This window comes from Mugil cephalus, chromosome 7 (genome assembly GCF_022458985.1).
Source record: "Mugil cephalus isolate CIBA_MC_2020 chromosome 7, CIBA_Mcephalus_1.1, whole genome shotgun sequence".
NCBI classification, from domain to species: Eukaryota; Metazoa; Chordata; class Actinopteri; order Mugiliformes; family Mugilidae; genus Mugil; species Mugil cephalus.
Genome location: NC_061776.1, coordinates 12716899 through 12732614, shown reverse-complemented (window position 1 = coordinate 12732614; position 15716 = coordinate 12716899). Strand labels below are relative to the sequence as shown.

General features: G+C 42.2%; 4 protein-coding genes across 7 annotated transcripts; 2 read left to right on the top strand and 2 right to left on the bottom strand.

Moving 5' to 3' along the window:
• Positions 1-361: 361 nt before the first annotated feature.
• LOC125011107 (CCN family member 1-like) lies at positions 362-2406 on the top strand. Of its 2 annotated transcripts, none has more exons than XM_047590133.1 (5): positions 362-623; positions 718-931; positions 1026-1355; positions 1435-1631; positions 1726-2406. In XM_047590133.1, the coding sequence occupies exons 1-5, from the start codon at positions 582-584 to the stop codon at positions 2020-2022; spliced, it is 1080 nt and encodes a 359-aa protein (XP_047446089.1). In that variant the 5' UTR covers positions 362-581; the 3' UTR covers positions 2023-2406. The 2 variants fall into 2 exon arrangements, with proteins under 2 accessions (XP_047446089.1, XP_047446088.1); XM_047590132.1 differs by having other exon boundaries at positions 368-623; positions 1723-2406.
• A 1325-nt stretch (positions 2407-3731) lies between these two features.
• LOC125011181 (outer dense fiber protein 2-like) lies at positions 3732-9959 on the bottom strand. 3 transcript variants are annotated; one of them, XM_047590267.1, is made up of 17 exons: positions 9873-9959; positions 9375-9539; positions 9139-9262; positions 8914-9045; positions 8472-8546; positions 8021-8092; positions 7813-7929; positions 7534-7719; positions 7345-7454; positions 7108-7243; positions 6825-6935; positions 6311-6415; positions 5726-5884; positions 5217-5317; positions 4970-5132; positions 4589-4714; positions 3732-4491 (listed from the first exon to the last, which is right to left on the bottom strand). In XM_047590267.1, the coding sequence occupies exons 2-17, from the start codon at positions 9530-9532 to the stop codon at positions 4318-4320; spliced, it is 2049 nt and encodes a 682-aa protein (XP_047446223.1). In that variant the 5' UTR covers positions 9533-9539; positions 9873-9959; the 3' UTR covers positions 3732-4317. The 3 variants fall into 3 exon arrangements, with proteins under 3 accessions (XP_047446223.1, XP_047446222.1, XP_047446224.1); XM_047590266.1 differs by having other exon boundaries at positions 9375-9534; positions 9873-9955; XM_047590268.1 differs by lacking the exon at positions 5726-5884 and having other exon boundaries at positions 9375-9534; positions 9873-9954.
• A 147-nt stretch (positions 9960-10106) lies between these two features.
• On the top strand, positions 10107-12588 carry ift22 (intraflagellar transport 22 homolog (Chlamydomonas)). The gene is made up of 5 exons (XM_047590270.1): positions 10107-10374; positions 11483-11565; positions 11729-11815; positions 11919-12121; positions 12210-12588. Exons 1-5 carry the CDS (start codon positions 10336-10338, stop codon positions 12356-12358), a joined length of 561 nt encoding a protein of 186 aa, XP_047446226.1. The 5' UTR covers positions 10107-10335; the 3' UTR covers positions 12359-12588.
• LOC125011183 (ATP synthase subunit g, mitochondrial-like) lies at positions 12582-14329 on the bottom strand. The gene is made up of 3 exons (XM_047590271.1): positions 14192-14329; positions 13763-13923; positions 12582-12781 (listed from the first exon to the last, which is right to left on the bottom strand). Exons 1-3 carry the CDS (start codon positions 14241-14243, stop codon positions 12683-12685), a joined length of 312 nt encoding a protein of 103 aa, XP_047446227.1. The 5' UTR covers positions 14244-14329; the 3' UTR covers positions 12582-12682.
• Positions 14330-15716: the final 1387 nt, after the last annotated feature.

Below are 15716 nucleotides of genomic sequence, written 5' to 3'. Positions count from 1 at the left end.
CATGTAATTGGTCATGTTTTATGTTTTTTTTACACTAACTAGTACCTAGTTATGAGGATAAAAGTTTAAAAGAAGCAGAAGGAAGTTGTAATAAAACCTAAAACTTAACGTCCCCATATGAGGACGTATTAGCCCAAAAAAGTAGTTGGTATAAAACAAAAAAGGAAAAGAATCATCCATGATTTCACTAGAAAACAACAGTACTCTACACAGTTAAAAAGTTAGTTCAGGGTCCAATCAACTGGATGAAAATGAAAATAAAAAGTGACAGAGAGAGCGTCCGACAGAGGGGAAGCTGTACAGGGTGCGCTCTGAGCGGGAGACATGGGGGGAGGAGGGGGAGAAGGAGGAGGAGGAGGAGGAGGAGGGGAACTTCTTATGGGCTTATGGGAGGACATGTGGAGAGGCATTCCTCTCATAGTTTTAGGACACCTCTTCAGCCCGCGCATACGTCAGATCTGCTCGGAGCGAATAAAAAGGAGATGGGGACTCCAAAAGAGGGAGAGCGAGCAGCACTCGTCAGCACACTGCCAGGTCTGGTGTTTCATAGAGAGGGGATTCTCTTTCCTTAGCGTCTGAAGATGTGGAGAGTCATTGTCGTTGTGATCATCTGTGCTACACAGGTGAGGAAGTGAGCCCTCTTTCTTATTTTTTTTTTAACTTGAGCTGCCATGTTAGTGCCAAATTTCTGGAAGTAAATACAATGTCTTTTCCCAGGTGTCATCCTCGTGTCCAAAGGACTGCCGGTGTCCTCCTGACGTCCCAGACTGTCCAGCCGGAGTCAGTCTCCTCCCAGACAGCTGCGGATGCTGTATGGTTTGTGCGCGGCAGCTCTTTGAAGACTGCAGCCAGACACAGCCATGTGACACCGCCAAGGGCCTTGAGTGCAACTTTGGAGGCGGACACAGTTCAGCTAAGGGCGTCTGTCGAGGTACAGTGACTTCCTTTTCTCTGGTTTTCTTATGAACCTCCCCCCCTGTGTGTCGTTGTCCTCACCGAACGTCCCCCTGGTTTGCCTTCAACAGCCAAATCAGATGGAAGATCCTGCGAGTACAACAGCAAGATCTACCAGAACGGCGAAACCTTCCGTCCACATTGCAAACACCAGTGCACCTGCATTGACGGCGCCGTCGGATGCGTCTCACTGTGTCCTCACGAGCTCTCGCTGCCCAAACTGGGCTGCGCGAATCCCAGGCGGGTCAAGGTTCTGGGCCGGTGCTGCGAACAACTCCTCTGTCCCGAGGAGGCAAAGAGGCTCAGGAGAAAGCACGGCAAAGACAAGCTGTCTGAAAACGATCTCAGTGACAAGAATGAACTGGCTCCTTTGTGGGGAGGAGATGAAAAGTCTTTAGCTGGTGAGCAGCTTGTTACAAATATGAGAAAATAATTGCAGCTGTTCCACATCTATAACTACTTTTATTATTATTTTGACAGCGTTCAGGAGCCTTCCAATGGGCCACATGGTTGCCATGGGAGTCAAGTGTGTGACTCAGACCTCAGCCTGGTCGCCCTGCTCCAAATCCTGTGGATCTGGAGTGTCCAGCAGAATGTCCAACATCAACACCGAGTGCAAACTGGTGAAAGAAACTCGGATCTGTGAAGTCCGTCCCTGCAAACAAATTACCAAGAAGGTAACCCTTTATCTCCTGATGAACGTATCTCATTACCGGCTGGTCTAAAATGTAAAAATTTAACGCATATATTTCCACATTCACCCTGCAGCAGAAAGGCCAAAAATGCAGCCACACAGGACAGGTCAGCCACCCGGTTAAACTGTCCTACGCAGGCTGCCGTAGTCTGAAGAAGTTCCAGCCGAAGTACTGCGGGTCCTGCTCGGACGGCCGGTGCTGCAGGCCTCACCGGACCCAGACGGCGCCTGTCCACTTCCGGTGCAAGAACGGGGAGACCCTCAGGAGGATGGTGATGATGATCGAGTCCTGCAAGTGTGACCTCAGCTGCTCGGGCGGCAGCGAGAAGTCGCCTGACCTCTACGGAAGTTTCGTACACAAACTGAAAATGTAACGAAGCGGAGAAGACGACTCACGAAGCGCGGAGGGGAAAACTGCACCCGTGAGGTTGAATGCATCGTTCACGCTTCGTAGCATCGGAGCTTTCTAGTTTGCTTCTTTGCGAAGCCTCTTTTACCTCGTGAATATTCTCTTCTTGAAAAACATAACACATGACAACACGGATATCGCATAAATGGCAGCTACTGAATGAGTCATTGGACAATGTGTTGCCATGTTTATGTACTTTGTATTACATTCTATTTATAACAATTCATGTTTCTTATTTTGCTTAATGTACCGTCATTTTTAATGTTGCTCATGCTATTGTACATTAATTTCTATCAAACTGTCAATCTTTTTGATTTCCCCTCTAATAAATTCGAAGAAATCCAATGCAGTTTGCTAATGTCTTTGAGAGAAAATGAACTCTAAGTTGCAAGGATCACACACTGGTGGGGGTCTATTCTAAAACACACACCATTTTCTTGAACATCTGGCTGACCCACTTCTGGGAGGACCCACATCACACTGAATACTTCAGGGAACGACTATAATGTAAACTTCTGAGTGGTTTTCCTGCTGCTCGACAGATGCTGGGCACAGGCCGCAGAATTTTGTTTAATGAAAAGGCTGCAGGCTTACAGGATCATCTAAACTTTCCATGGAGATTTATGACGCGCAGAATAGAGGACGACCCTGACAACAGTTGGAGGCAGGAAAGTGCAAATCTAAATGACGACTTGGTGTGTGAATTTAGTAGTCGGGTGTCCTGTGCCTGACCTCAGGGGAGGGGATATCTGTTTTTGATTCTTTAGAAAAGAGCCTTAATGAGAGCATAAGTTCAGGGTGCAGCCAACTAAATTACTGATGTAAACAGCGGCCGAAAGCTGGAGTGATCAACAGAATTATGTAAACCACTAAGACCATAAAGAATGTGGTTACTGACGCACACAGAGATTAAATGGTCCCATTCACTGATGGAGAGCACAATAAACTAAAGCTTTGTCTCTAAAACTGGAGGGAATAGATCCGCAGGATGAACACATCAGAGGTTTGGACTCAGTAGTTTAATACCATAGATACAGCGAAGGACCACAAGAAACAACAGCAGGACAGAACGTTACAAACACAGCACAGGACGACTTGTCCTACCATAAATCTGGCTAAATCATGCTGCAGCAGATACCTGAGTTCTTGTGTTTGGCCCTAAGCCTCAGTGATATAAAAAAAAAGAAATTCCATTACCAAAGCAAACCAGAGTTTAAACCAGCTGGAATATACCCCAGCGTTTCATGTGTCTCTGTAATTATATTTTGCATCCTGAAGGCATGAGCGTCACAGCCGACAGCTAAACATTTTTGAGTTTCAGCCCCATTCATCTCAGTCCAGCTGAGGATCAGAACAAACCACACGTCCAATATTGTGTGATCTCCTCAAACAAGTTCAACAGTAGAACATTTATGACGATTTAAAACAGGAGCAAAGTTCACTGCATCACAGAGAACCGTGGCTGGGATACAAGCACCGTTATTTTCAAGTTATTTTCATAATTATGTAAAAAGCGGGACAAAAAATGTCTTTCACCTGGAGATACAGTTTATGAGACAGGCCACAATGCTTTGTGGGTAATGTGAGACACTTTGCTGAGAAGAAAAACAGTCCCCTCTAGTGACACATTTTAAAATGAATGTGTCACTAGAGGGGACTGTTTTTCTAGTAGAAGCTCTTTTTTCTTCTTTAGATTAATCATTATCTCCATGAAACATTAGTAAAAAACCCTCTTTTTCTTAATGTTTTTCCAATAGACCAGATTCTTGATGCATTATTTAAGTGCTCAAACATTTCTATTGAAACAATACGTCGCTGTCAGCTTAGAAAGGGGTGAATATATATGAAATGGTCTTACTCAACAAATTAAAAAGAGTTAAAGCTAGGCTCACCTCACACAACATTTATGCAGTTGGCTCATTGTCGTATACGTAGCACCAAGTTCGAAATCCAAAATCTGCATCTGTGTTTGAGCTAAAACAACCATCAAAATATCTCAACACAACATTAGAATTCCCTGAAAACTATCCAAAGCTATCCAAACACAGCTTCCATTTTATTGCCCCATTTTAATTTAATATAATAAATATAACAGCACACAAAAACACATTTTAAATGCAAAATCTTATCTCCTACTACCGCTTATCCTCACTAGGGTGGTGGTGGTGGCTGGAGCCTGTCCCAGCCTGGACAGGTCATCAGTCTGTAGCAGGGCCAACACAGAAACAACCATTCGCACTCACACTCACGCAAACCTTCGTCATTTTAGAAAATACGACGATCCGAACGTTGATGCTTGCAGCCCTTCATCGAACATCGTCTTGTAGGAGTTTTTGAGGAAATCCACGTAGTTCTGAATGCTTTGTTTGTGGCTCTCTGATTGGTCCAGACTGAGCTGCAGGTCCTTCATGCGCACCTCGAACTGTTTCTCCGCCTGCAGGGTGAGACACGCACAGCGACGACACATCCCGTCAGCGCAATCCGAGCGCGCGTGCTCCTTTAGGATATTTTTTAAAGAGAAGGACACTCACGGTGAGTTTGCTCTGGCGAAGAAGCCTCAGCTCGTTGTCCCTTCTGCTCTTCTCTGCTTGCAGTTCCAGGATCTTCGTCTGAAGGACGTCTTCTCTGGAAACGGCCTGGTCCTTTACCTTGCTGACCTGGACACAGGGTGAAAAAAATGTGAACTACCGGACAAAACGTCCAGTGTGCTACGTCTTCTTCATCCACCGTAGACCGGATGTACTGTATAGGTCTGTTGTGAAGTGAACACTAAGACTGCTCCATGTGTATTCTCCAGGTGCTTTCCTCTTGCTGATTTGTGGTGACGAGAGCATTTCTGCCTCAGCTGCAACCCTCAAATCTCTTGCATTGCTTTTTTACTTCGACATCATTTGACTGTCTGTGAATTGTACCTGTTGTCTGACGTCTGCTAAAGCCGCCTCCAGCTGCCGGCTCAGGGCCTGGCACTCAGACGAGCGCTGATCCAGTTGCCGGTTGCTGTAGCTGAGGGCTTCCTCCTGAGCTGCAAGCCTCCGTACGAGCTCCAGATTCTCCTGCTGCAGCTTCTCCATCTTCCTGCAAACACAAAACAGCATGAGCGTGGTAAGCAACTTCTGCCTCTGTACCAAGCAGCCACGTGTTTCACACCGGAGTTCTTACTTTTGGACGGAATTGATGTTTTCTAGTAGCTGCGCGTTGGCCTCGTGAATGGAGTCTTTCATCTCCGCGGATGATCTCAGCTGTTTGGTTTGACTCTCAAACTGAGTATGTAAAAGGAGAAACTCAGAATCGCCCGAATGAGCAAATGGTGAAGGGAGGAGGTAACTCACATAACATGCAAAAATGATTCAAATTCAACAGCCAATGTAACGAGGTTTGCTACGATAATTCAAACACAAAACGAGCAGTTATCACAACACAACATGTGGATGACAGAAGAGGACTCACACAGCACAAAACACTTTGAAACGGGTACTTTGGCACTGATGGTTACAATCTAAAGATTGCACTGCAATCAGAGATTTTTGTTTTCCCAATCACATACACATCAAACCTCTCAGCACAACCAGAAAGCAGAAGCACCAGCAGACACGTGGGGTTGTGCTACCACCTAGTGGCCTGGTGTAGGAAAACGACTGCATTCCACGTGGTCTGACACCTCTGCACACCTTAGCCTGAAGTTGCCTAATGGACTCTGACTTTTCTGAGCACTTCCTCTCCGAGCGTTGCAGGTTCTCCTGGCACTCGAAGAGACTCTGCTCAGCTGCACTCAGTAACTCAGGGTAAGCCTTCAGCTCCTCCACACGGCCCTGCAGCTCCTGCCTCACCTGGGCTCCAGAGGAGGAGGGCAGAAGGAGGAAGGTTGTTGGGAACAGACACAGCATTAACCTAAATATTCATCACACCCCTCAAAGAGATGCTGACAGATGTGTGGAATTCATCAAGCGTGCAAAACATGCCGTTTCTCCTACTCCTCAGTGGAAAGCGAGAAAGTGTTTTGCTGCCCGGGAGTACTGTTGGGTTACGTTTGTCAAGACACATGCACGTCCTGGAGCAACAAATGTTACGCCGCTGAAAAAGAAGTGTAACACACACTCTGGCCATTCAAAAGCAGGAGAAGCAGCGCTGTACAGCTGGGCACACTTAAATAAGTTAGGATTTGTTATCAAGAGAACAAAGCAGAATATGTAATTAACAAACCAATAGGCATTAATATGTATGCATACAAAAGAGTTATAAAAAGGGAGGGGTACCTTCTCCACTTCTGACTGTTTCCCATCTTGTATCTTCTCAGTCTCTCTTAAAATATGTGTGTGTCTTCTCTTAAGATCTTCTATCTCCCTTTGAAGGTCTGCAACCTGAAAGAAAACACAGAGAACATTACGAAGAAGCCTGCTGTGGCCTTGCCCACAATAGTAATCTACAAACAAGTATCACTGATGAATCATTCAACAGGCAGCTGAATGCAGACAGACGCCTGGACCACATGTGGTGATAAAATCACAAGGATCATAAAAGCCTTTGTAGGACACTCTTCAAAACACAACTTCAGAAAGAAAGACAAAATAAAAATACGTTTTACAAGAGCACAACAAATTTATAGTACGATGAAGAAGATTGGATGAAAATAAAACACAACAGTACGTCGAATGCCTAAGAATGTATTCAGAAATTTAAGGTAAAAGTTGTTAGGTGCGACCCAGATGAAAAATTCTTTCTCGGTTTAATATCTTGCACATTACACCACAAAAACCAAACAAACCCAACCTGACACTGGAATTGTTCGGCTTGATGTTTCTTCTCCTGGGAGACGATCTTCTCCTCTACGAGGGCAGACTCACAGTCAGCGAGATGCTGCTCCAGCTGATCTACAGATGCCTGCAGTCATACAAAAAAATCAAACAAATTCTTAGCATCAAATTACAACATTAAAGTTGTTCTTCGATCGGCTGCCTGCACAAGTAACTTTGAGCTGTCTGCTAAAAGGCAAAATGTTTTTATTCCTTCTACCTTAATGACTCTCACATGCAGGCTGCTGGGCAACACCTACCTTGAGTGTTGCATTATTGACGCTGAGGTCTCCGTTGTCAGCGATGAGTTTTTCAACCCGTTGCATCACAATCTCATTAGCCGCTGTTAGCTCGTCCTTCTCCTTCTGCAGCCTCGCCGTTAAGTCTGCGATTTGACTTTATTGGAGAGTGACACAGTTTGTTAGTGAAAACTGCTGTGACAACAGCTTCTACTACAAACTAGAAGAGACGGTGCGTCCAACAGAGAAGGTACAGACCATTTCAACAAGTCGACGTGAGAGACCAGTTTGTCTTTCTCATCCGTCATCTGCTCCTTCTGCTGTCTCCTGGAGTCTCTCTCTAAGTGGGCTTTGGCCAGCTGAGCGTCCTGCGTGCCACAGTCAAAACGAGCCGTGAGTGGGTATAGAAGAGATAATAATTCAAAAAAACATCAGCCACTTTCATACCTTTTCTTTCAGCTGTGCGTAGCATTTCTCAATGGCAGTTTCAAATCTCTCGGCCCTCAGTTTCTGTGCTCTGGTGGCTTTCTTGAGAGATTCTTTGTCCTGCGCCGCCTTCTCAGACACGGAGGCAAAGGACCCTTTTAGAGCCTCAATCTCCAACTTCTGCTCAGTCAGGGTTCTCTCCAGAGTCTGGTAAAGATAATGAAGTGTGCAGTTTATTGTTACGTATGTGAAAAGCAGCGTGTGTACGAATCAGTTGGCCGAAAAAAAAAGCGTTCTTACCCGCAACTGTACAGTCAGACGGTTGTTTTCAGCTTCCTTGCTGCGCAGCTGGCCCTGCAGGTGAGCACGAGTCGCCTCCACCGATTTGGTCATGTGAACAGCACTTTTTATGTTCTCCTGCGGTAGCCAGTATGAACACACACACCATTAAACGAATGATTTCAATAGGCTGCAAGACTATCTGCATCCAAACCTTTGCCATGTTTACCTGCTCTTCTCTGCGCATGTCCATGAGATCCTCAACTTTCTTTTCGGCCTCATTCAAACCTCTTTTTAATTGCTTTGGGGGAGAAGAATTAAGACAGTTGGTACTTGTTAGAGGAGGAGTCGTCTTTATCTCACATCCGTGCAGATTTCAAAAACTTTATATCCTTTTATCAGCAATTCAAGGCAAGCGCATTGGACACTGACTAAACCTACCACGCACAATTCACACATTAAAAAGGAAAGCTAAACAACAAGTTAGCATCCAAAATCGCACACAGACTAATGGCAAAGACCTGTTCCTGGTCCAACTTTGAACATCAAAGTGACCACCTCTTACCAAGCGAATCCTCCAATTAACCACTACTTTTTAAGAGTCGCTCTTTTACGATACCACGACTGCCGTTACAAGGTGTGTCACTAGCACTGTTACATTAACGTGCTAAAACACTTACCTCATTTTCACTTTCAGCCTGTGTGACCTTGTTCAGTAAGATATCAATCTGTTTGTCCGTGTCAATTCGATTAGCCTGCATGGAAAGAAATGAGTTACTTGAAAGAAGTAGTAATTGAAAAAACACATTTTTGCACATTTGTAGGAGAGATTTAAGTTCTTGGAGTTGAATTACTGCGAAATTGCAAATATAGAGCCATAAATCATCATCACTGACGCTTATACGGTGCAGCAGTAAAAATAGGAGAGACCGTTTATATTTGTGGGAAGGCAGAACTTAGAGGCCGGATCCAAGTGCTTCTTAACGGTTCTAACTTTTTTCCTACCCCTAGACAACCAAGTCTCCCCACAGAAGACTTCTCAACCCCACTCAAGGTAAGCATTGTGCTAAAACACTAGGGGTTGTAACACCTGTTTTTGCCAAGCGACCTGGTGCAACCAACCTCTGTATCTTGGAGCAGTTTCAGTTTCTGCCGCACAGACTTATTTATCCGCCTAAAATCCTCCAGTTTCTCCAGCAGCAGTCCTCTCTGCCGCGCGATCTGGCGCCTATCTTTGGCCGACTGCCTTGAATCCTTAAACGACAAGGGGAAAGAAATCATTTGAAATATTTTTTTTTTTTTTTACTGTGAAAGTTCAAGGATTGATTTGATCCAACGCGAACATACAGCAAATTCATCTTCTATGGCGTCTTTGAAGGATACGAGTTGGATTGCTGCAGAGTTGGCAGCTGCTTCTGCGTCCATCAGGATTTTCAGGAAAGGACTCTCTCCACTGGCAGCGTCGCCATGACTAAAGAAAAAAGAAGAAAGCAAGAAAAGGATTTACAGTGTGTTACAATGATGTGGCTGCTGGAGGGTGAATTGTCAAAGTGGTAGGCGACACTAGGCTACATGGACCTCACCAGCTGCTCTCGGACTCTGGGGTTCTTGTTCGGAGGCTGCTGCGTGTCCTTCTCCCCGGCTCACGACTGCTGTCAAGATCACCACGACTCATCATGAGATCATCTCTGGAGGAGCCGAATCCAAGGGTGGGACTTTGGAGTTCATCCTCTGGAGACATTCCTGCCCTTAATGACAAATTAACAACAAAGAAGAAGACAGTGTTAAAACACACAAGCAGGCAAGGAGTCTACATTAATGTCCCTTTAAAAACTCAATTTAGTCACTCAACTTGGTGTGTTTTAGTTTGGATAGTCAGTTGTCAAGCAAGCTAATTGAGCTTACTCCATAGCAACAGACAAGGTTAAGAGGTTGCAAAGCTTTACGCTACACTAAACACGACAAACACGCTGTTAATTCAACCAGGCAAAGTAACTGAAACCTCTTCTGTGCTTACTTAAGATAAAACATGGTAATCTCTTAAAAAAGAACATGCGTTAAAGATTGTAAATAGTACTTACGCGTTCGCCTTGTGTCTGTTGCAAATAACACTACTCCAAACTGGAGAGCCACTTCTTGAAAGCTCGATCCAGATTGGCCAGTTTTGACGCAACGTAATGACATCACTATATTAGCTCGCAGCTGATTCGTTTACTACAGCCAGAGTGGGCGGGGTTACATTTGATTACAGTTGCGAACAGCCAATGGGGAAACGAGACCACAGAGGCCTCTCGAAACCATAGAAACGAAAAGGAAGTTTACTACCACGGCATCCGGTGAACTATCCTCGGCTAACATCAACACAGGATAACTTTTACCTTGTTAATACCTTGCATGAAACTCGCAAACCTGCACATCGCTGTTAAATATACTGTCGGCTATAATTTAGTGTAATTTAGCTTTCTGTATTTGTATAGCTTAGCGGCTGAGCTTCGTTAATCAAAATTAGCCGAAGAGCTATTGACTGGCGGCTGTTGAGTGGAAATGTTTAAAGCAAAGATACTCTTTGTTGGTCCTACTGAGGTAAGTAAATGTCTAAAGCAGCTTTAGTAAAGCTAATACAGCTAGCCATACTCAGTAAGCCATACAAGTTGCTTCAAAACAGATAAAGGTATCGAGCAATGGTCGAAATGTTTTGTCTTTGCATAATAAAGAAACAAAGCGAAACAAGTCAAGTAAGTGCAAGTGTTTATATTAACTAATTGTTAACTTAAATACACTCATCTGTTCTACAATTCAAGTCCAATTTTTTAGGTTTTTGAGTTTGAATTACTACCATTTAATTGCACAACAGCATGTAATCAATATGAAATGGCTCCAGCTGCAGCATTAAACTGCGCAATAAACATTATGAATTAGTAATACTATTCTAACATTATAGTAGATAATTTCATATCAGTTAAACGTCTACTCTTCATTTTGCCCTTAATTAGTTTCTCATGTATCATGCATTACCTTGTATCATATAGTCTTGTTGGTGTCATTTTTATATGCTTCATGTATACTTTACCAAAGGCAAAGTCAGCTTTATTATCAGCTTTATTATCATTCTGATACATAGAATGTAAAGAGAAGAAGACTGTAATATATAATGTACTTAAAAAAATAGAATAAATCCCTGTGTTTGGAGGTGGAAAATAAATAATGAAATAAGTAAGTAAATAATATAATATACAGAGTTTCATGTTCTGTAATGTATCTTGAGACTTTTTGGAGTATTATTCATACTATATAAATACAATTCAATTGAAAGATGCCATTCTCCCTTCACTAGTTAATGTAAAACTGCTCAGCTTTGCAGTTGAGTTCTTTTTACATTGTACTGCTTTTACCCGAGGAAAAGATCTAAATATTTCCTTCACTTCTTTCTGACTGCTGGTTATCTGTAAGACGCTCTGGTGTCTTGACAGTATTAATGATGTAAATAACTTGTAAAAGCAATCAAGAACAACGTCAGACAAGAATAAGTGAGTAAACTTCCCTTGACTGTGGAGTTAATTAGGAGTTCAAAATATGTAAATAATAAAGTACCTCAAAGCTGCACTCTGAGCCTGGGTTAATGTGTTACTACAACTTCTCTGGATTTTCTGACCTTTGACTAATGTGACGAATCTGTCTGACCTTCTTTCAGAGTGGGAAAACGGTTCTTGCGAATTTTCTCTCTGACACAACAGAAAACATAGGAGGAGAATACAGACCTACTCAAGGAGTGAGGTACAAACCCCATCCATGTGATATCATCAGTTTACCCAGACTCATTAAGCCCCTGAGAAAATGGAAACTCAATCATTTACCCAAAAATGTATGGAAAGTCACTAGCAATTAGATGAATGAAAACTTAAATACAACTTTTGTTTTTTTGTACTGTTTGCTCAAGGATACTGGAATTTGAATTACAGCCGGGTGGAAGTGGTGACAACAAGACATGTGAAGTCGAACTTTGGGACTGTTCAGGAGATTACAAGTAACGCTCATCCTGTTCCTTATTCAAGTACTTTCATTTTTTGTCATTTCCTGTGTTGTGTGCCTCCAATGCCTCCATGCAGACAAAGTGTATTCTCTTACAGATTTGAATCATGCTGGCCTGCACTCACAAAGGATTCCAATGGTGTGGTGATAGTTTTTAATCCTGACGTTCCAAGTCACCTCAAAGACATCGAGACATGGCATTCGATGTTCATCGCCTCGCAGGGTTTTCACGACAGCCAGAGCCTTCTCATAGCTCACCACAAACCCGGCAGCGAAGTTGAAGATGGACGACTGCCTTTAGGTAATCGCACTGCAGTCCTCTGACAACATCTGTTGTATGAGTTATATATGTTATGTCTTGGCTAACACATTAACTCCCTTTAATTTAGCGTCGCAACTGAGCAGACTGTTGCTCATTCACTCCAATCTAGAAGAGGAGCCAGAGGATGTGAGGCAAGCCTTCCACAGATACTTGGGAAATGTTGTAAATACAATGTCAGAGAGTCGAGAGAGAGAGGAGATGTCCATCATTACATAGCAGGAAATGAAATATTCATCTTAATGAAGACAGATTTTATTGGTTTCTGATATTGTAAGACTCCTTCTTGTAGTCATGAAATATACATCTTTGCTGTCAGTCAGCCATGCATGAAGTCCCCTGCATATTTTAATATGTCGCTGCAGTTTGACGTCCCCGTTCAAATTTCTTTGTGAATAAAATATGACCCAGTTCAAATAAATATCAGAGAGGCAGAAAAAAATCTGTTTCTCCCACTATAACATCTGTTTATTTGATAAATTTGTAGCAGGTTGTTGAGAATGTGACGATTAGAGGTACAAAGAAAGAAAAGTTCAAGACATTTTAGACATCGTATCCGATGATGCCTCCTTTGCCGATGCACTCTCCGGCGTAGAACCACATCAGCACCTCAATGGTCACGAGTCCATTCCTTAAGGCATCCTTTAAAACAGAAGAAGAAGAATTTTCATTCAAAACTACTTTGATTACTGAATCAAAGTAGTTCCCTAGAATCAGAGAAAGGTTGGTGATCAATAACGTTTACATGAAGCCTGACAATGTAACACAAATGTTGCTCAAATCAAATACAAAACACATGCTACACATATTATGCACATCAATAAAACTGGTCAAAATCAGCTGTGCATTAACTTCACATTGCTTGATCAGTCTGCCCACGGAACCGTCGTGTTGGTTATCTTACATCAGTGAATCAACACGTGCAACGTTTTGTAAATGTTTAACCCTGTTGGCCAATACATTTCAGTCATTTGTGTAGTAAGTGGCAATAGGTTTGCTGTCCACATGGAGGACATCTGAGCCCAGAAACTACCATGTAATGCATTTGCCTGGCAAATATTATTTGTCCTTCAAAGGAAAATTGTTTCCACAGTCCAAACAGCACATAATTCACACAACAAAAACAAACACATGTAAAATATGCTGTGTCCCTCCCATAACATCAAGACAACCAAACAATTCCACCACCATATACACGCCACCACACATATCCAGCTAACACATTACAGTCTCTTAAGCGATTAGTTCAGTTGTGTTACTGCAGTCAGAATGTATCTTTTCGCTGAATTTAATTTTATATTGTTTATTGACCTGTAGTGGTGACCAGAGAGAAGAAGTACAACATATGGTTTAAATATGTCTTAGTCCATAGATACTTATTCTGTGCTGCACATTGATATTTTGACTTTCTCATTTACTAGTTACTTAAATGTCAGGCAATTATTGTTACTTTGGAGCAAAGACTAAAGAAAAGGGTCACTTGACAATTAACTGATTAATATATTATTTAACAGTGAGACTAACATTTCTTTACCAAATTTAGTGCAACTTTGACGAGTGAGGCCCTCAGGAAAAAAAAGGCAACAAATTACTTAGATCACTGCATAAGTGCAATCGACTCACTTTGACTGTGGTTTGCGCCACGCGTCCAGCCTTGTAGCTCTTCACCAGACCCGATGCCGCATCTATGGCTTTGGAGATCTCAGCTGGGGACGGGGGGACCAGCTCCACCCGGGCGTAGTGCCAGAAGGTCGATAGTCGGGGTTTGGAGTATGTGACAGCGGCTGCAGGTAACACAGAAATTGCGTTAGCTCACGAATAGCAAAGCGAAAAGCTAGTGAAACGAGAACAAAACAAAAAGTCGCAACTTTTTAAAGAAAAAGTTTAGTGGTTCGCTGTTGTTTTGACACCATCCGTCTTCCGTAGCAGAGGTCACGCTGAAGCCGCGCAGCAGTAACAAACTAAGAGTAACTACGAGTTTTATTTCACCAACTCATTTTATAAATGGCTAAAAGAAGAGAAAAGGGAGAGAACAAGGGCGAAAAGACTCACCCCCGATAGCACTGGGTACTTTTGCAACGAGCCTCTGGACAGCCTGGGCCATGTTGACGAGTCTGTGGAGGACACCGGAAGAAGAGGAACAACTGCTTCCGGGTCTTTCCTTTGAAAATAAAAGGCGTTACGTATTAAGTTGATCCGGTGTGAAAGGGATATGAAAGCAGAGTTTATTATTATTATTATTATTATTATTATTATTATTATTATTATTATTATTATTATTATTATTATTATTATTATTATTATTATTATCGTTAAATAAATTAATAATCAAATATTGCCACACTCAACTCACATAATTGATTTTGGCCAATTCGTGTAGTCTCTGTACTGCCATTATACTGTATGTCAACGTGTGTCAACTGTACCATCAAATAAGTTGTTATTAATTTGCTAGAAATTCAAACTAATTAAAAACACAATAATTCCAAATGAAAGACATATCTATGAAGAGGAGAAACCGGACGATAAATTGAAATTTACAGTCCAAATGGTAAATTATTTTAAATCTAGACACAACAAACTGTTTGGATTATAAGAAATGTACTTTTACTTTATAGCACATTCAAATGTTTTCAGAACTAATATGTTGGCATGAAATGAGCACACTAAAATATCCCTGCTGTGTGGTTATTTTTGTCTTTCTTTCTTTTTTTTTCAACATAGGACTGCTGTAAATTTGGCTTTCAATGATAATAAAGATATCCACAACAGCCTCACAAAATGGGTGAGTATTTGGGTGTGTGCACTGAGAAGGAAGTTAGTAAAAGCCAAAGGAAAAATGTGTGTATGCATGACTAAATCATTACTCACTCTGCTCTGACTCACCCTGCAGCTCACATAAAACAAAGAAACTGGTGCCGAAATGATGTAGGGATTGACCTGTATTTCCCAGGGAAACGCCCTGCTACTGGTAGTCTACCATCGCGTTAATTCACATTTTGAACAATTTAGCTAATTTACTCCCCCCAAGATATTTTAAATGAGAAGACACTGGAATGAATGCAATCTAAAGTAGCTGGAATATTCCACAGTTGGATATTAAAAAGCTCTGAGATGGCTGTGCTTGTTCTGAAGCAATTTGAAATGATCAGTGATGATACTTTCTACACCCCATTTTCTTAATTCCCGCAGAGTGCAAAGCATAAAGAAACGAGCAAGAGCAGTTTGCCTGCTGTGCTGTTCTTAGGCTGTAAATTAGATTTTCAGAGAATAAATCACAAGGGTGCTCTCTGATATGCTAATACAACAGAATAAGTATGTACTGTGTATGTAGTAGAATGACAACGAGAGGAGTCCCTGAACTACTTTGAACAGTAGTTTTATTTAAGTTGTGTCGTGATTGAGTTGGTAAATGTGTGATTTATCAGTGCCCTTTGGAGAGAGAGTCAGTGTTGTGTGTTCTTGTAGTTGTAGTATATTCTCAGTTCAACTGCTTCTGTGAGCACTTTAATGTAAAGCATGTTGAGTTTACCTGAAATTAAATGAAATTGGATTGAATTTCCTTGCCTCGCCTCAT